The 20948-nt window shown below is 33.2% G+C and overlaps 2 protein-coding genes and 2 long non-coding RNA genes across 4 annotated transcripts in view; 3 read left to right on the forward strand and 1 right to left on the reverse strand.

The window, feature by feature from the left end:
• Positions 1-20948, forward strand: part of LOC144574589 (uncharacterized) — a 46320-nt gene that overhangs the window by 6026 nt on the left and 19346 nt on the right. The gene's annotated exons all lie outside the window — the stretch shown is intronic.
• On the forward strand, positions 928-4344 carry LOC144574583 (putative F-box protein At3g44060). Its single transcript, XM_078324573.1, has 3 exons — positions 928-1899; positions 2804-2974; positions 4004-4344. The coding sequence occupies exons 1-3, from the start codon at positions 973-975 to the stop codon at positions 4130-4132; spliced, it is 1227 nt and encodes a 408-aa protein (XP_078180699.1). The 5' UTR covers positions 928-972; the 3' UTR covers positions 4133-4344.
• LOC144574588 (uncharacterized) lies at positions 11586-17777 on the forward strand. The gene is made up of 4 exons (XM_078324582.1): positions 11586-11842; positions 17042-17123; positions 17218-17308; positions 17574-17777. The coding sequence occupies exons 2-4, from the start codon at positions 17075-17077 to the stop codon at positions 17740-17742; spliced, it is 309 nt and encodes a 102-aa protein (XP_078180708.1). The 5' UTR covers positions 11586-11842; positions 17042-17074; the 3' UTR covers positions 17743-17777.
• LOC144574590 (uncharacterized) lies at positions 12130-13947 on the reverse strand. Its single transcript, XR_013518264.1, has 3 exons — positions 13522-13947; positions 13116-13177; positions 12130-12499 (listed from the first exon to the last, which is right to left on the reverse strand). It is a non-coding gene; the product is annotated as an uncharacterized LOC144574590 (long non-coding RNA).

A 20948-nucleotide genomic window follows, 5' to 3' on the forward strand; every position in this document is an offset into this window, starting at 1 on the left:
TCTTCCTCATACCTTCCTCATACATACCGCATTTTACAACACTGGTTTTGACAGAAATTCGATATGTAGGTAAAACGGATTGTTTTATTCAGTATCACAGTACGGGTCATTTTAACCCGTCCCAATAATCCCGTTCACGAATTAAATTAACTAAACATAAAAAATTAAAAACCAGAGCTAAATCTTTCCCGTCCGACAGCAAACAAAAAAGAAAAGAAAACACGGGACGGTATAGACTGTCCCGTCCTAGGAGCAGATTTTTTTTTTTTTTTTTCAAGGACGGTTTATTCATTAGCGTCCAAGGTTTTGAATCAGCTATTGTAGGAGAAGTGATACGGTGCTGCTAGTGCTATTTTAGATGTGCAGAGATATCAAGGAGAAAGAAATTGCTGAGTAAAGTGAAAGGGGTATGGTATGGAAGAAATTGAAAGGAGTAAGATTTCACCTATCTCTTGAGTCTTGAGCGGGCAAAGCTACGAAGGAGACAGACTCGACCCGACCGTCTGTTACGCCAGTGAGACCCGACGCCAAAATCAATCAACGTGTTTAAATTCGGTCAAGCAATTGACAGAGCAATCTTATATTCACGAAGCACAAAAGTAATTGAAGACAACATGAAAATATATATATATAACCCTGCATGAAGTCTAAACAGATTTGTTAATAAGTTTGCCCTTAAAATCTAATCCAAAAGTACATAACAGTCAAGCGCACTCAATTTCAATTCCTAAATTCCCAACCCCGAAAGAGCGGGTCCGGATACTCGAGTTGCTCAAATTTTGGGTTTAGCTCGTCATCGTCCGATCATAATCGGGGCCAATCCAGCCCGCTCGGTTCCTTAAATATTCGTGCGGATTTAAATCGGACGGACCGGATCTAAACTCAAATTTTGAGTAAACTCAAGAGGATACGAATACCCCAAAGAGCTCCACTCTCTTTCTTCCCTTCTCACTCCTCTCTAGGGTTCTAGCCATGGCGACCTCCCTAATCGACGAGCAGCTCTCAGATCCCGACGAAATCGACCGTTTCTCTAACCTCCCTGACACTCTGCTCGTCTCGATTCTCTCGATTCTCCCCACTCGCATCGCCGCTCGCACCTCCGTCCTCAGTCACCGCTTCTGCCACCTCTGGGAAGCGTCCTCGTCGCTGGACCTCATCAGCCGAGACCTTCCTCCTCCCAAATCCCACAACTTCGCTGCCATGGCTGATCGTGCTCTCCTCCTCCGCAATCCCTCCCACCCCCTTCTCAGCTTGCGCCTAGATGTCTCTGGCTATGTTGGATTTCATGAGTCTTTTTTTTCTTCCTTACTTGTCAAGGCCGCATCCCTCGGTCTGCGTCACCTCGCCATTGAATGTTGCAATTCTTGGGATCTTGTACATAGCATCCCCATCATCTTCTCCATCGATTCTCTTGAATCCCTCTCAGTAATTCCTACCTTGAAACCTTTACCTTCACCTCATGAAGAATACAGATTTCCATCTGGAATCACTTTGACCCACCTTAAAAGCCTCTCCCTCAGTTTGATAGACCTTGATCCCGCCAGACTCAACAATCTTCTCTCTGAATTGTGTTCCTTGGAAGATTTGCATCTTCAGTTGTGTGCTACAGACACAATCAGTATTTCTTCCCAGTCCATCAGAAAACTGGAGTTGATTATTGTTGTCGGCTATCCAAATTTTCATACTGTGGGATTATCGATTCCTTCATTGGAGTCGCTTTGTTTGGAAACTCATGGACCCCTTCAAAGTCTACCTCGCATCCATGGAGCGATTCCTTTGCTGAGAAAAGCCGTGATTAATCTTCACGAGCTTCATGAGAGAGATGTTAGTGCTGTTGCGGGGCTCCTGAACTGTATCTCACATGTAGAAGTGTTAAGCCTGAATATAAAGGAGAGCGAGGTAATATGCTCCACCCCTCCTTTTTGCTTTTGGTGTTTTAATCTGATTAGCATGATATCATTTGAGCTAGAATAGCATGTTAAGCCTGAATAGCACTAACCCGAGAATAGCACTATTCTTTTGAGCTATTCGATGTTTGGATGGAGCAAAAAGCACTAACCCACTATTCTTTGTTTGTCTTATATGGGTTAGCTCACTATTATACCAACCCAACCTAAAGTTGGGTTAGCTACTATTCCCAAATTTGAGATTAGCTCTATTCTTACTCTATTCCTTGTTTCATCCAAACGTACCGCTATACTATTTGTACTGACCTTTTTTATCAGTTTTTCTTTTAGTTGAATTTTGAGAAGTAGGCTTGCTATACTAAGCCTACCCCAACTTGTTTGGGACTAAAGGCTTGGTTGTTGTTGTAGACTTGCTATGCTAAGTTACATAGAAAAGAAACAAATGGTAGAAGGAGCAATTTAGATGTGTGAGTATAGCTTAAAATTGGATTGCACATAGATTGCCTATAGGCTTGAGACAGTGAGGTTAAAAAAATGCAAATTTCATTCCAGAAAAATATAGTTGTGTTCCTTTGATGGTGGCTTAATCCACCAGAAAAAAGTATGTTGTATTAGGTACTGAATCTGTTGACCTGCCTAGCAACATTAGAAAAGCAGATCGATTAATATACCAGGAGCCTAGGTCAACTAAGTAGCTATAACTAGTGCAAGCAGATTTTTTCCTCCTCAGATTTGTATGTCTGAACCTATCAGTTAGCTGCTGTTGCTATGCTAGTTAGTACATCCAATATGCATCTGATATAGATATGATTGTTTTGCACTTATTTAGGTAAAATTGGGTAGAATTGTTGGTTTATGGTTTAATTGGATTTCTGACTTTTGTGTCATTCCTACAGGATGAGATGTTTCCATTTCCTATCTTGTTGCAACCAGGCAAAGACCCACCAAAGTTTTCTAATCTGAAGCACTTGGACGTGACTATGTGCTTTCACGAGCACAACTTTGGTGCCGTTGTGACATTGCTCCATCATTCCTCTGCTTTGGAATCACTGAAGCTGGTTCACGAGGTGCATAACTTTGCAAATTTTATTTATTTATTTTAATTTAGTGTTGCTAGAATTTGTTTTGAGAGAGCAACTAGGATTTTTTTGCGGTAAAGATGAAACCTGAGGTCTTCCATGTGTTGTTTTCAATCCTGTACTTTTCAAACTCCTTGTTTATCATTAATGCTTTTGTTATATTTGCGTGTCCATCTGTTTTATTTAGTTTTTCTAAGCAAAGTTTGAAATTGAACCCAGAACAGTTGTTTTAATTCAACCACTGATCATATATTTTGTTGAATTGACCCTTGGAACCTTTTAATTGGTTCAATAGAGACCTCTGTCAGTCATTAACTACTGGTTTTGCAAGAGTGTTAAATGAGGTGCAGTTGCAGCATGAATAGACCCAGAATACAAAACAAAATAGGTAAGGGAATCGATTCACTTGTCTTCTCTGTGCCCCTAGTGCTCCTTTGGAGTGTGCACGTGGGGTGGGGGAGGAGACGGGGGGGGGTTTGCAGAATAGTATCTTAGTTATGTGAAAGAAAGAGGTTTAGGGTTTCATTGCTGTTTGCATCGTATTTTTGTTTGTTTTTTCAAATTCTCAAGTATGTAGATATTACTCTGGAGATACAGTTGGGGCCTCTCGAAATTATTACTATATAATAGATTGATCTATTTTTATTTCCCTTCGGTTTGCTGAATTTTATAGCTTCTATTATACTCGTATGTTTTATCAAATAATAAAGTAGGCAAAAAAAAAAAAAACTGGCTCTTTATCTGACTTCTGTTACAGTGATTAATCCCAAAAATTTTGCAAGTCTTAAAATGTTTTTCTTGATCATTGCCTACAAGCTCATGGTCTTCTGATACTAATTTTGGGGCACAGTTGACGGGGTGATAACCCGTTGCTGTATTTATGCATTTAGGCACTGTAGATAATACAATTGAGATACAACAAGGGCCTTCTAAAATTATGTACTATAATGTTTGATTTAATATTGTCACTGACCATATATAATATGTAAATATATATATTTTTTTTGTTTGCTTTAGATTCCAAAGTTCACTTATAGGGCAAGAGGAAGGAGTCGGAAAGATTGGGCTTCGAAGTTACCGTGTGGTGCTGTTGATGATTGCTGCTATGCTTATTTTAAAAATCTCTATTTAGGGGAGAATGGTTAAGAATTCAAATTGATGAAGTTGCAGGCTAAGAAATATACATCTAAGAGGCATGCACAGAACTAGGGACTTGTAATAAATTGAGCTAAATGAAATTCCTTATGTAGCATTAATATTTATCTTGATTATCTTGATGCTAACTATCATTATCTGCGTTTTGTTGGCATTATTTTAACTACTTTTTTGCTAAATACCAAAATTTTGAGAATGCAGAAGCATGTTGGTAAAAGCCATACTGGAAATTCTCTTGTTTCTGGCACAGGTTACATTACCTGGAGGTTAATTTCAATGTCTTTATTTTAGCTCATTGTTCTGTTGCTTCCAGGTGTTATTTATTTATTAAGGAAATGTCTCTATTTTTTGTGTCTCCATTATGCTTTCATTTTTTAAAATTTTAATAATTCAAAATTTAAAACTTGAAAGTCAAAATAAAACCGTTGGATATGATCAACATCATTTTATCTATGCATATGTAAAAAAAAATATGACATTTCAATTTTATTTTGATTGTCATCAAGAGCTTGTAAAAAATGCATTAATTTAGATGATTTTTAGACGTTGATTTTTGAACTTATTGATTCACATAAAAACAAAATTAAAATGTGATAATTTTTTATGAGCACAGAGAGAAAATAACATAGATTACATTTAACAGTTTTATTTTGACTTTTAAGTGCATATTATATATAGAGATTTGAAAATGTATTGGATGACTTGACCTTTAACCCGTGATTTCAAAAAAAAGAAAAAAGATATTTACTTGCATGCAAGCTTGAACTCAAATTCTAACTTACATTGTAGTGAAACTGAACAAAAACATTTCTAGTATTGCTTTTGGCAACATGATTTGCATCTCTAGCTAGCTACCTACCCTCTGCCTCTTAGGAGTACATTTTATGTTTAGATTTTACTAAAAAATGTCCAATTTTAATTGTTTTAATTCAATAATAGATTTTGATATGTACTGATTTTTGTCAATATTAAATATATTAAGAATCTATTAAATCTGCCGATTTAATATAATATTTAATTAATTCCAACAGCCCCCTATATTTGCGTATTCAAATGTCTTTTTGGAGAAAATAATAACTAAAGCCTAGATTCAGAAATGGAGAGGAACTGATATCGTGGAAATGGAGAAAGCACAAGGAGCTTAATGTCGGCATCTTATTTGAATAGCAAAATCGGAACTACGTCAATATGTTTAGTCCCACAGGCCCTATTCTAAAAGAGAGAGCATTCTCCCATCTTATATACATCACGAGATTCAATTTAGCAAACTACGCAGCTGCGTGGTGAGCACAAACCGAACTATTCTTATAAGCCTTATTTACTTTGCTATTTCTGAAATTAGTTTGGTTGACTAGAATAATAATCATTTTTTAAAATTTTGGGCCTCCTAATAGGATCTCATTTACTAAAATCTAGGCCCATTAGTTCTGTGATGTAAATTTAATGCAAACTGAACCTTTTTCTGGCCCATGAACATATGGAGATGAATCTATCTGCTTGCTTATTATTCTCGGTGTAGAAATACTATATATTTTAAACCCAAATTATGCAAAGGAATGTGCAACAGTACATGTTCATCTTTCCTGCACATCCTGTCTTGCAAGAAGGGAATAAAATTATTAAAATAATGAATAACCGAGACGAATTGGAGTGGACCGGTCCAAAATGACCCAAAGTTTGTCTACCTTTGTTTTTCTTTTCCTTACAAAAATAATAATAAAATAAAGTAGAAATCTAAATATTCCCGGATCGGTTGGCGACCAACTATTTCGTTTACCAATTAGTTCTTTTCCAATGTTACATTTGTTACCAAAACACGGAAACCAAGTTTGGTGTTCAGAAACATTGGGTGCACCGGTGCAGCCCCAAGGAAATAAATCTGGTTTAGACTAAAACCAAGGGCTCCTAAGCCGACATTTTTTTTTTCTAATATATTTTAATAAAAATAATCAGGTTACTGATTTTTTTTTTAAAATATCTAAGTCGCAAGATTTTTCTACGACTTAAATAAATAAATTGGATAGTTTGACATTTTCCAATGACAATTTTTTTTTTTTCTTTTCTTTTCTTTTTGCCGCTCACCGCTTGGATAGTTTGACTCCTCTAAATAAATAAATTGGCGAAACTTTTACGCACAAGTTAAAAATTGTCAGAGTGCTAACTTAGCAGATGTGGTACTTATTTGATGGCCTTTAAATATGAACTTTTTTTTTAATTTAGACCTTCAGTTTACAAGGTCTTAAATGTTTCTCTAAATGTGGCATTTATTTGATTGTGCACTGTGGTTGTTTTCAATTTTTATATCTAAATTGTTTAGTTGATTACATATTAATTGTACTGTCATACTGTGACATTTATTTGATCTGTTGTATTTTCAATCAACAACTTACAAAAAAAATAATAATAATACAAAGAAATGAAGGCAAAATGTGACTATATGGGGAAATTCTTTTATTGTCTAATTTATATGTATTTTATGTACTTATTTTCCAATGAAAAAAATATAATTGAAAAGTATGTTAATTTTGTTACAATATATGAATTAGGTATCCAATGCATTTACCTTCGAGGAATTCAACAAAGGACGTTTCGTTATTCCTGATGTTTTATGTACATTTTTTTTGTTACCTTCGACGAATTAGGGATCGGATATGAACGCATATTAATATCTGTATTTTTAATATATTGTAACAAAATTAACATACTTTTCAATTATATTTTAACAAAATTATACTTTAACATACTTTTCAATTTTAAAAAAGTACATAAAATATCAGGAATAACAAAATCGTATTATAAAACAATTTTAACGAACTAACTATACTTACGACTAGGGGTTTGCTCTCGGGTAGGGGCAGGGCGGGTCGGGAATACCCGGGCACGGGCACGGGCACGGGTAGAGGTCGGGCACGGGTATCACGGGTAGACGGGTATCTCGGGCCGGGCATCCCGGATTTTTTTTTCAAAAACCGTGCCCTGCCCGTCCTATATCCATTGTACCCTTGAGGGGCAGGACGGTCCGGTCCGGTTTTTTTTCTGTTTTTTTTTTTAACAGTATCGTATAAATATTATTACGAATTTGTAACTTATATATAAAAATTATTCTTGCGAAAATTTATATGTTTATTCGGCTAAGTACAAATGTATTTATTTATTTCCTTACACGAGTCATTTTATTTTATTTTCAAATTTTCATTCTAATTATATAGTTTCATAATTTATTTATATCTCGAAATTTTTAGTTTACATTTTAAATTGATAATATATTTTGTAAACGTTCATTTTAAACTGATAATATATTCATTAAACGTTCATTTTAAATTGATAATATATTTTGTAAACGTTCATTTATTTTCATTTGAAAAATAAATTGGAATTAAAAAAACAGAAATTAAAAAACAGGATTTAAAAACAGAAATTAAAAAAAAGATTTTAAAAAACAGAAATTAAAATTGGAAAGGGGAGAAATTTGAAAAATTTTGAAATTCAAATTTTAAACGGATATACGGATAGGGTACACGGGTAGGGTACAACGGGTAGGGTACACGCGTATACGGGTACGGGCACGAGCACGAAGGGCACGGGTATGGTCGGGTACGGGCATAATTCGGTCTGAGTATGGTTGGATTTTTGCCCAAAAAACGGTGACCGGCCCGTTTTTTGCCCGTACCCGTGTACTTGTTTACCCGACCTATACTCGGGCTCGGGCACGGGTACCTCGGGCATAGGGCACGGGCAGACCGGGCACGGACTTCCCTAGACGGGTTTAATCAATCCACTACTTACGACATTCCTTTAAATAAACTTATAAACTTTCTCAACTGTCTCCGTTTTTTTACGGAAACAAAATTTCTGATCCATTTCACTTCCTTTCTCTCCTTCTCTCTCGATAGCTTTTAGGATCCACCATTGGGATCAAATCTATCCCCACCGTCGTGACCATCAACCTCAGATCCGTCTCTGACCGCTGCTGTTTCTTTCTTCCATCTCCTAAGCGTTCTCGGCTGATCTTCTCTCTAATTGAGAAACCATAACCCTAACCCCAATCTTAGATCCAGACACTCAGATCAACCGTGACGATGACTGTGCACGCGGATCTAGACCGTCAAATTGAGCAACTGCGCGAGTGCAAGTTCCTTTCTGAGTCAGAGGTCAAAGCCTTGTGTGAGCCTAAGAGAATTTTTCCAACTTGAAGAATTTTGTCACGGCTCAAGTTATTTGGATATTCTTCTTCAATTTGATTTGAGAAACTGAGATAGATACAGTGATTGTCACTTTGATGTTCCAATTTTTGGTTGATCTGGCGAATCATAGAGAAAAAGTTCATCTTTTACTTGTCATTTGACTATTTGAGCAAGTGCAACATGAATAGCATAACTGAAAGTGAGAAGGATTGTAGGATAGAGGAAGAAGAGTGCAAATGGGCAGACGACCTGGTCGAATCAGGCCAATGCTCGGCAGATAACACTAACGAGTTGGATATTGATAAGAAATTGCTAATTGACCAGAAACAGCTATGTATTGGGTCAAAGATTGGAGAAGGGGCTATGTGGTGAATATTATGGTTTTATTGAACAGATGATGAATGTATGTTTAGATTTAAAAATTTTACAGTATATATGGAATTGATTTATAGTTTTGATTTAGAAATTTTACAGTATTGATTGTTTGTAGGTTGTATGTTTTGTTTTTGTAGTTTAAGTTGAAATTTTGTATTTTTTACATTTTATTTTCTCTTTTTCATATGCTTATTTTATATTATTGAAATTTTATAGTTTTTACGTTTTGTTTTCACAGTTTAAATTCACAATTTTATAGTATTGAAAATTTATAGTTTTTTAAGTTGTATTTAATCGTTTTCATCTGCCAATGTTACATTGTTGTAAATTTATAGTTTTTACTTTTTATTTTCACAGTTTAGGTTTACAATTTTACAGTATTGAAAATTGACATTTTTTAAATTTTATTTAATTTGCTAATTTTATAATTTTGTAATTTTATAGTTTTTACCTTTTGATTTCACAGTTTAACTTGATATTTTTACAGTATTGAAAATTAATATTTTTCAACATTTTATTTTATCGTTTTCATCTATAAATTTTGCATGTCTGTAATTTTATAGTTTGTACATTTTATTTTTATAGTTAAAGTGGTTAATTTTACAGTATTCATTATTTTGATGATTTATTTGTGTATTCATTAAATCGAGAAAAAAAAATTGAAAATTTTAATTTTACAGTATTCCTTTTTATCACGTTTTTGTCAAAATAACTGCTAATAACTAACACTAACTACCAATAACTTTCTATAACTGCAATTTTCGAAAGTATAGTTTGAAAGTACAATTTTTTTGTAATGTTGTGCAAGTTTCAATATACTTTTAACTATCATGGGACCACTTCAAATAGTTGTTTAATGTTTTGTAATTAACTGATATATTTTATGTGATGTATTGTATAATTATATAGCATGTGGATAATTAGACGCTTCCATAAACATATGCTCTTATATGCTTATGGAAGTAGAATAACCAACCTCTTGATTCGTATTAAAAAATTTAGATCTGGATATCTGAATATCCGTGCGTATTAGAATATTCATATGATTTTACATTTTAACTATTTGTATTCAATTAATAAATATATACTTTCGTATATATTATGAAAATTTATTTTATTCACTATTATAATGAGATAATAGTCTATCCTAATTCGTTTGAGACTAAAGACTTAGTTGTTTCGCTATTATAATATATACTTAGGGCATTTATTTTCTCAAGCTATGTAGACTGCTGTTTCGCTTTCAATAAAATCACACCTACGGGTTTCTCTCAAAAAAAAAAAACAAAAAAAAAAATTGGTTGTTGTTGTTGTTGTTGTTGTTGTTATTATAATGAGATAATTATTTTGAACTTTCATATTTTTTTAATATTATTTTAATTGATATCCGATCTCATCTGGACGTGTATTCGTATCCGTCTGAAGATGTCCGCTCCGTATCCGTCACCGCTGATTTTACTTCCATGTGACGCGCTCTGGTAAATCGAACAGTAAATATGAGAATTTTTGTGTTCCCAACTGTTCAGTTATTCGTATAGCGAGTCAAGGCAGCTAAATATAAAAGAAAATCATAATTAATATACGGTTTCATAAGATCATTAATTTTACTTTATTAGTTCCCCTTTTATTTATTTACTATTAACTAGTTAGAAGAAAAAAAAAAGCTTTTATTTTTATCATCTTGGATCAGCCAGCTCATTAATTGCTTATTTTATTCCCACTGTAAAATACTTTATTTTGAACAAGATTTGCGCATGAAAAATGTATGAAAGTTAATTGCTTATTTTATTCCCACTGTAAAATACTTTATTTTGAACAAGATTTTTGCGCATGAGAAATGTATGAAAGAATAGAAATATTAATGCATATATCATGTGTTCAACTTCAATACAAATTCTATGTAGGCAAATGAGAAAAAAAATATCAATTTAAGCAGAGATAATGTTCAAATTTTGTTCATTCAATGTGTAGTTATGATCAGTGTTGTAAAAAACGTGTATTTAGGCTGATTAATCGGCTGATTAGTTATTGGTGGTGACCAAACCGTTATGGATTTTTCTGATTAATCAGTCGATTATTTCTGATTATAACCGATTATTCCCGATTATTTTTTATTAATCGCTTGGCGATACTCGATACTCTATCTGTCCGACGACTGCATACTGTTGTAAAATTATGATAATAAACCTCAAGCCATTTCAGTTGGTTTGCAGATTTTTTTTAACACGTATTTTATGGGATTTTTCTTGAAGACCTAATTGCTCAATAAATGATTGAGTATCGCACAAAAAAAAGTAAAATCCATTATTCCAACTTAAATTAAAAATTGGAGGAAATCATGAAAACCAAAGATAACCCAAATCATTTACTTTATCTCTAAATTTTTTTTTTAGTTTATAATATAATTAGTTAAGAAAATTTTGTCGTGATACAATTTATAAAACTTTAACCTTTGTAAAATATTGATTGAAAGACTAAAATAAAAAAATAGAAAAGCTTAATTAAAAACATATTCATTTAGATTTGTAAAATTTATTTTGCTAAATTAAAATTAGTTTTACCAGTTATTTGTTAGATTTATCTAAATGTTTTTTTTGTAACTTTAAATAAAATAAAATAAATCACAATATAAACTAGTGATGAGTCCGGCTACTATACCACTAGTGTCATTTGAATATAAATAACACCACATCTTGAGCCATCTGATATGCTTTAATATCCGTGCATGATGTAGCGCTAAATCAAAAGGAAAATAAACGGAAGTCTAAAATTTAACCTCCGTTGGCTCTTGTTTTCCCTGCCCTCCGCCAACGCACGCTCTCTCTCGTTCGCTCTCGGAGAGTCCAACCCTATCCCTCCGCTGCTCTCTCTTATCTCTCCTCAGTCACGCTTACCTTGCACGCTCGCTGCATCGCCTCAGTCGCTGCTGCCCTCTCTCTTATCTCTTCCAGTCGCGCTCGCCTCAAGTAATTTTCTACCAAATAGATGAGCTGTGGCTTTCTGTGAAGAGGCGATAGCCTTTTGTGTGGACTGTGGAGATGAACTGGAGATATAGAATAGGGGAAGATGGTGGCGTTACTACTAGATGGACTCTTCTCCTTTGCATTGGGAGCTTCTGTGTTGGTCTCCTCTTTACTAATATGTAATTCTCTCTTTCAATTTTGCGATTTTGTATATTTTTAACCAGTTTCGTTATTGATTCATCCAATTTGTGTGGGTTGGGTATGAAAAGGAGCTTTGAATTTAAATCAGAGCCTAAATTAGAAAGGTAACTTTGCTCCTTTCTCCCTTTAAATCAGAGCCCAAATCCCCACCTTTGACATCGTTTGAGGAGAAGCAATTAATTTATCGAAATCCATGAATCCTTTTATCTTTTCGATTAGCTCATCTGCACCAAAAGTAAAACTAGTATAGCAGTAAACAAGCAACACAAGTAAACTAGTAATCGATAAAACATTACTAAATGGCAATATACAAGCAAATACCTTAACACCAAAATATAGCTATTTTTTTTCTATACCAAACTATAGCTATTTTCTTTCTATACCAAAATATACCTATTCATTTCTATACCAAAATGTTACTATTGCTTCTATACCGAAATAAACATTGTCAATATAAGTTGTAATTCTCACTCTCAGACTCGTTGTTGTATTCCATGTTGTCTTCATGATCATGCACTCCAAAAGCTTGTGTTTGACCCTCAAAACTTTCCTCTCCCGCTTCATTTATCAACAAAGCATCCACTTCATCTACGTTCAAAACATTTATTTCATCTACCGCAAAATCATCCATTTATCTGCAAATAAATAGAGCACAATAGTTATAATTAAGTCACAATTTAATATTAATGTTAACTCAAGGGTTCATGTTAACAAGTACTGTGAGATTGAGCAATAAACCATCATATCTCAAAAATTGGTCTATCCAGTGAGCAATAAACCATATACCATTAAATAATTCTTATAATTCTTTCATCAATTCCAGTTATCAAAATTCTAAAAGGTAAGTTTTCCTTAATCTAGGGTCTAGGAGACCCGGTAATCTCACCCAAAAATTAGTACACAAAAAAAAAGATGCAACCCTTGTAACTAAACAATATCACAATCCAGAGCTGGCATTTTACCAGTAGAACCTAATCTAATCCCTGGAAACTAAAGCATCTCTGAATAATTGAAAGTAAACCTCTTTACTTTGAAATTTTTTTGAAAATAGTATTGCGATGGTTCTGCAAATGAAAATGCCATCTTACCAAATCAAGGGGAAAATAAATAAAACACCAAGAAAAATAAAATAAAATAGTAAAATTTCATCTATGCCACCCATCTGGAAAAATAAATAAAACACCAAGAAAAAGTAGTGAAATTTCATGAATATGGTCACAGGGTCAAGGGAACAGAGGTGTATGTCTGTACCTGGTTGTAGATAAGCTTGATAGCAAGACTGCCAATGAAAATAGCTGGATGTTATATGTTCCCTATCAAAACATATCTAAAAATATGAATATCAAGAAAGGACACAAACAAGATTAGAAATAGAGTGTCCAAATTACAAACTCCAAATTCTTACATAACAAAACATTAACTAGAAAAGAGTTAAATTGCTTATCAATTCATACCAATTCTCAAATCAGGAAACACCGCAAGAGATAAACAAAAGAAACAATCTTTTACTTTCATTTTGTCATTTCATCGAGCAACTTTAGGACGCACTGAAGTAAGAATTCTTCATTTATATTAATTCTCAAATCAAGAGACAAACAAGGGAACATGTCTTAAATTAATAAATCAGATAACACGAAATCGGGTCAAGTTCTCATACCCCCAGAGGCACTGAGTCGAACGAGGCAAGTCATGGTTAGATGAGGCAGTGCCGCTAGAACGAAGGCGCGACTAAGGCGAAGCAGTGAGCGGGCGAAGTAGCAAGCGTGACTGAGGAGAGATAAGAGAGAGCAGCGGAGGGTTAGGGTTGGGGTTAGGGTGAGGGCGAAGGCGAAGGCGCAGTTGAGGCGAGGCAAGGGTTAGGGCAAGGGCGCATCTGAGGCAAGCGCGACTGGGAGAGATGAGAGAGAGGGCAGCGGATGGTAGAGAGCCCACGAGAGCGAACAAGAGAGAGAGAGAGCGTGTGTTGGCGGAGGGCAGGGAAAACAAGAGCCAACGAAGGTTAAATTTTAGACTTCCGTTTATTTTCCTTTTGATTCAGCGCTACATCATGCACGGATATTAAAGCATATCAGATGGCTCAAGATGTGGTGTTATTTAGATTCAAATGACACTAGTGGTATAGTAGCCGGACTCACTAGTGATATCTGTTTTTTTAGTTGTAGAAAAATGTTTTTGGAAAATCATACAATTTCTTCACATTATAAAAACACATAGTTTTTCTATAATTTGTTTTCATTATTGACAACAAAATATAACGATTTGAAACGTTATTAAGATGGGTACAAAAACTAGTCAAATTCAGACCATTGAATTTTGTACTCATCTTAATAAATAGTAAAAAAATTCCAAAAAATGTAAAATTTGGTCTCCAAGCACATTTTATTATAGAGATTACATCTAACGGTTTGGATCGACGATTTGGACTTTGAAAATATAGAAAATGATTATGGTAACTTGATCCCTCCTCTTTTTGTATATACTTAAATGTATCAAAATTATATGTATTAGGAACTAAAACACTCCGATTATTAATTACTTTAAGATGAACGTATATTTCAACCATATTTGATGACATCTTCTGATTATATGGATGCTCTGCATGACATTAAGAGCCCAATATTATCTCTTAAATATCTCAACCTAATTTTGTTGGAAAAAGAAAACATAATATATTTCAAGAACGGTATATACTCAGAATTGAAGTTTCCAATAGTCAGAATGTAGCGAATTCTAATCAGTTATCAAATAATACTCAATAAGCACAAAATTTTGATATGTAGAGTTTTATTTCTATAAAGCATATAATTGTACACAGACTTTTGTCCACCATTTGTCCACAGATTTGACTTGTGCGAATATTATAAAACTACTTCTACATGCTGTATAATTATACAATATATCACATAAAATATATCAGTTAATCACAAAACATCCAGCAACTATTTGAAGTGGTCCCATGATAGTTAAAAACAGATTGCAACTTCCACAACAGGACAAAAAAATGTATTTTCAAACTGTACTTTCGAAAGTTGCAGTTATAGGAAGTTATTGGTAGTTAATGTTAGTTATTAGCAATTATTTTGACAAAAAACGTGATAAAAAGGCAAAATAATGAATATTGTAAAATTATCAAGTTAAACTGTAAAAACAAAAGGCAAAAACTATATATTTACCAAATTATAAAATTAGCATATGAAAACGATAAAATAAAATGTTAAAAAATAAAAATTCAAATAATGTAAAATTATCAAGTTAAACTTGAAAACAAAAGGTAAAAACTATAAATTTATCAAATTATAAAAATAGCAGATGAAAACGATTAAATTGTATTTAAAAAATATGAATTTTTAATACTGTAAAATAGTCAACCAAAATTTTGAAAACAAAAATCAAAACTGTAAAATTGCTATATCTAAACTATAAATCCAGAACATTCAGAACAAAAACACAAAAACTAAAAACAACAATAGCTCAATATTGTAAACTGACACATCTTCAGTACAAATATAACGATTCCAAACTGTAACACAATTGCTTAACAAAACACATCAGTTCAACACCATCTGTTCAACTGTAAAATAAACAAGTTGATTTGAATACTGTAAAACCACAAGATGCATATTGTAAAACTACAAGATGAATACTGTAAAACAACCTGATTATGCTCTAGATCGCCTCACTCTCATCTCTCTCCTCTAGATCGCCTCGCTCTCATCTCTCTCCACCAGATCGCCTCTCTTAGATCGTCTCTCTCCACTAGAATCTAATAAAGATGTCGGAGAAGTCCGTCGGAGAGAATAAAGCGCCGGCGCGTAGTGGTGCCAGCGAGCGATGAGTAGTGCCGCCGGTGAGCGATGAGTAGGAGGCCGTTCAGATCTGCACGATCAAGAACCCGTCGAAGAGGAGACCGCCAAGGAGAGGTCGTCGAAGGGATGGGGTTGAGGAGAGGAGAACCGCATCTGCACCGATCCATGTGGCCGAACTGGAGACGACGAGCAAGGAGAAAAGAAAGAGAGAGAGAGAAATTCAAAAAAGGAAATCTGATCGTATTGGAAATTTTGGAAATGAAATTCAGAAGGTTCCGTCGGATGACATGTTTAAATACGAGCAGACAAGTCGTTAGAAAGTGGGAACCGGATAACGTAGTGGACAGGCGGTGGACAAAAGGTAATGGACAAGAACCTTTTCTCTTATTTCTGTATGTCCAAAAACTATATATATAACCATATTTTTTTAGGAGGGTTCAAATGCCTCCATTTTTAAGAACTTTAATAAGTCAAAATTTAAAATTTAAAAATCAAAATAAAATCGTTAGATGTGATATATGTTATTTTTTCTATGTGCTCATAAAAAATTATCACATTTCGATTTTGTTTAAATGTGAATAAATAGGTTGAAAAATCAACATCTAGAAATTATTCACATTAGTGTGTTTTTTACAAGTTTCTGATAACAACCAAAACAAAATTTAAATGTTATATTTTTTACACGTGCATAGATAAAATGATATAGATCATATCCAACAATTTTATTTTGACTTTCAAGTTTTAAATTTTGAGTTATTAATGTTTTTAAAATTAGAGGCACGGTAGAGACATAGAAAATGGAGGCATTTGAACCCTCCTCATTTTTGTTTTAGTTTATTTCAAAAAGAAATAATAAATGGGAAGATTGCACACAAAATTACTCTGGATATATGATATGAAAAATCCCTGTCTGCCTTTTTTATGCTAATTCACAAAAAAAAATTGACTACCAAACAGATTTGACGGAATAAAGCAATTAAAATGTTTGGTTTTAAAATGTAAAACAGAATAATCACCGAAACGGATTGGTGTCTTCAGATCTTAAATTCTTAATCAGTGGACCAGTCCATAATGGCCCAATGTTTATCCAACTTTGCTTTTCTTTTCCCTATAAAAATAATAATTAAAAAAAAGTAACGAAGAAAGTAATCTCGCAACGTTTGATTCTTTCGACTGTTACCTACTACAAAGAAACAAGGTGTCCCAAAACATTGGGTGCATCCAAGTGATTAAATCGTTTTCCAATTAATTACCAAGGCGTAGCATCTGGTTTAGACTAAAACCAAGGGCTCCTAAGCCTTAATAAATAAAACGCAAATTCTCTCTCCCTCTCTTAACCCCACTCAAATATTTAGAATTTTCCCTTCTCAGTTTCAGTACACCTCAAGCAATAGAGAAAAGAAAATGGCCTCCTTGCAAGCATGGATTGCTGAGCACAAGCTCACTAGCATTGGTAACTAATTAAGGAAACTTAATTATTTTATATTTTCGTTTTTGGATTACAATAGAATAGCAATTTATGTTTGGTTTGTGTTATTTGACTTTAGGGGCATTTTGGGCAACTTCAGTTGGTGCCTCTTGTGTATACAATGCCAAGACAACGCCATTAAAGCCTAGCCTTCGTCTCATCCATGCCAGGTAACTAAGACACAATGACACATAATTACAAACAATAATTAAATCTGATTAAATAACAGTTCAGTAGGATACTCATACTCTTGTTATTCTACTTAACAAAAATGAATAATATAAAGAAGAAACCTAATGAAGGAGAAAGATGTTATGGCTTTCAATTAGATATGTCAGCATATATATGTGCCTCAAAACGCCATTAAACAATATTTCATGAATCTTACTTTGCTTGAATCTCCATTGATGATATACAATTTTTATACAAATCCAGGATACATGCACAAGCATTGACGCTGGCAGTGCTGTCGGGTGCTGCAGTGTTGCATTACTACAATACGAACAATGGCGATGCTGATATAAGGAGCAATCGTAATAACAACAATGAGAGCTCCCATTCTCTGTCTTTTGATGAGGAGGAAAGGTTGAGCTGGTGGATTTAGAATGACTGATCTCTAGTCAGCATAGATATATTTTTGTTGGGAAATTGAACTTTTATTTAGAGCTAGAACAAGAAATTATGTGTATGTGTATGTGTATGTGTATGTGTATGTGTATCTACGCAAATAAATAAGTGAATTTAAGGCAGTGCTTTACCAGTATATTTTAATGAAGAAATAGTATTATACTGGTAAGATTAGAACCCTTCCATTGATGAAATCGTATTATAAAACATTTTTGTATTATAAGCCTAACCGCACTCACTAGGCAATGGCTCTGATTTGATACAAAGAAATAGTGTATCCATTTATTATCATATTTGCTTTCAAATAAATAAAAGAGCGAAATAGTTTACACTAGAGCAGATTCTAACTTTTGGTGTTAGCTTTTTGACAAATATATATAATGTTGGGACATCTGACCTGAATTTACAAGAATAACACTTTGATTTTTATTCAATCTAATTTGTTTGGTTCAAATTTATGTATTTCACTTTTATTATACGCGCACCGGTAATCTGGTAAATAGAACATTGTGTAGACAAAAAATTTTGTGTTCAAAATTGTGCAGTTATTTGTGTAGCGAGTCAAGGCAGCTAAATTTAAATGAAAATAATAAAGAATATACTGTTTCATGCATAGAAAATTATTAATTGTACTTGATTAGTTCCTCCTTTTATAAATTTACCATTAACTAGTTAGAAAAAAAAAATATTATTTTGAGAAATGTTCCTGTACCCCGAGCCCGTCCCCGAACTGGTTTAACTAGGTTTAATTGTCCGCTAATAACGAAAATTTGTTAATTTGCCATTAATTAACGCATCGATATTTTAATGCATTGCTATTTTACATTGATTGCTTTAAATGTTAGCTTTGCACAGTTTTGTCTTGCGCTTTAATTTCGTGGACAATATGTTAGGAGTAGTTGTAATCACTAATCCCCGAGCTAGTCCTCCAGCTTATTAACAGTCATGTAATTATTAATTAACTACTTACTTGAACGTACTTTAAAGTACTTTAAAGTACAATTTAAACCCAGTTAGCTCGGGAACGCGGTCGGGGATTGGTTCTAATTTTAATTATGCAAATTAACAGCTTTTGATATTTAATAAATAAAAATACAGTCTTCATTTTGAACAAGTAATCCATTAAATTAAGATTTTTCAATGTTTGTAAACACAGGTTTATATGCTTTAAAATGTGTTTGTAAACACAGGTTTATATGTTTGTAACACAGATTTTTTTTAATTTTTGTAAATACAGGTTTATATGCTTTAAAATGTGTTTGTAAACACAAGTTTATATGTTTGTAACAAATTTTTCAATGTTTGTAAACACATGTTTATATGTTTGTAACAAAAAATTTCAATGTTTGTAAACACATGTTTATATGCTTTAAAATGTGTTTGTAAACACATGCTTATATGCACAAATTTTCATTGTTTTGTTTATGTTGTTTTCTTGCCAGTATATATTGGTTTACTTGATTTACACACATGTTTATATGCTTTAAAATGTGTTTGAAGAATAAGCTTTAAAATGTGTTTGTAAACACAGGTTTATATGCACAAATTTTCAATGCTTTGTTTATGTTGTTTGTTTGCCAGTACATATTGGTTTACATGCTTTACTTGTTCACATGTACTGTTCCTGGCACATTCTGCACAAATAAAGAAAATTTGTGCTGGGGGATGCCCTTGGAGATTAGTACAAATTTAGAGGTGTAAATTTCGTGCTTGGGGACGCACTTGGGGTTTGGTTCTAGTTTAGATCTATAAATTTTTGCTCGTGGACGAATTCGGGAATTCGTTTTTGTTTTTAAAAATGAAAATTTAACTCATTTACAATGAAAGTTAAACACTTTAACGCAGTAGATTAAACTATTTTCTTTATATGTTTAAATTATACGATTGTTCTGCTGCATTGGGTGGTGCTTTTGTTAAATTTGTTTAACAGAGCGTTTTTCTCTTCATGCAGCAAAATTCTATACAATAAAGAAAGATTGATACTGTTATTGTGCTGTATGAAGTAAAATCTGATCTTTTTGTTGTCGATATTCTAGAAGGTTGGAAGACGCTCACGGATACTTTGTTTGGGCTACAATTATCAGCTTCCTATTATTTTATCCACATGGACCATCTTGGATCAGCTAGCTCATTAGTTGTTTATTTTTGTTTATTTTATTCCCACGGTTAAATACTTGTATTTTTAAAAATACCAGTTCTGATATTGTCTTTGCACATGAGAAATGTAAGAAAAGGATAGAAATACTCATGTATATCTCATGTGTTCAATGCAATTTTAATTTTATGTAGGCAAATGAGAAAAAAAAATATCAATTAAGCAGATATAATGTTACAATTTTGTGCATTCAATGTATGCAAACAGTGGCGGATGCTGGATTTTAATATATGAGGTAAATATACATATATATAAAAATTTATCAAACTCAATTTATTATTATTAAAAACAAGTATGGTCAAGTTTAAAGATTTTAGAAAAAAAATGTAGGACAAAAGATGACAAAAGATTTAAAGGCTATTGCAGTTGGTTTGCAGATTTTTAACACACTTAAAAGCAAAGATTTAAATAGTGTTTATCACGTCATAGCGGACTGGTTAAAAAAACAGCGTATCTTCAAATAGCGCGCTATAGCGCTGATAGTGGCATAGCTTTTATGGTCTGAAAACGCTATAGCGCGCTATTTAGAACCTTGCTTAAAAGCATCGTCAATTTAGATACACAACCTTTTATTTTATTAATTTCTCTTGATGATCCTAAATTACTGGCACAAAATATAGTAAAACTTAAAAAGGTAATGCTTCAGTCTTCAAATTAATGTCATTGTGAGCATCATGAAGCCGATTTTTTTATTTATATCCAAAAAATAAATCAAATTACAAAAAATAACCACTATGCCGTTGAAATTCAAAAATTACCCAATCCGGTTAACCAGTAATCGGATTTTTTTCTTTTTTTCTGGTGAACCAATTCCCGGAATTGAGAAAAATGTCCGGTTATTGGATAACCGGAAATATGGTTTTGGTCCGGTTATCCAATAACCGGTTTTTTTTTTATTATAATAATAATAATAATAATAAATGTGCCGAATTGAGAATTCGGTACCGGTTTTGTTTTTTTTTTTTTTAAACAGAATTTTTTTATTATTTTTTTTTGTATTAAAATATTAGAAATTTTGAATATATTTC

Source organism: Carex rostrata, chromosome 23, assembly GCF_964058835.1.
Source record: "Carex rostrata chromosome 23, lpCarRost1.2, whole genome shotgun sequence".
NCBI lineage: Eukaryota > Viridiplantae > Streptophyta > Magnoliopsida > Poales > Cyperaceae > Carex > Carex rostrata.

Bases quoted from the DNA above. Each gene is read 5' to 3' on its own strand.
- LOC144574583 (XM_078324573.1), top strand. From the start codon at position 973: ATGGCGACCTCCCTAATCGACGAGCAGCTCTCAGATCCCGACGAAATC. The intron at 1,900-2,803 runs GTAATATGCTCC...TCATTCCTACAG, and splicing joins TGAATATAAAGGAGAGCGAG to GATGAGATGTTTCCATTTCC. The intron at 2,975-4,003 runs GTGCATAACTTT...TGTTTGCTTTAG, and splicing joins CACTGAAGCTGGTTCACGAG to ATTCCAAAGTTCACTTATAG.
- LOC144574588 (XM_078324582.1), top strand. From the start codon at position 17,075: ATGGCCTCCTTGCAAGCATGGATTGCTGAGCACAAGCTCACTAGCATT. The intron at 17,124-17,217 runs GTAACTAATTAA...ATTTGACTTTAG, and splicing joins GCACAAGCTCACTAGCATTG to GGGCATTTTGGGCAACTTCA. The intron at 17,309-17,573 runs GTAACTAAGACA...ATACAAATCCAG, and splicing joins CTTCGTCTCATCCATGCCAG to GATACATGCACAAGCATTGA.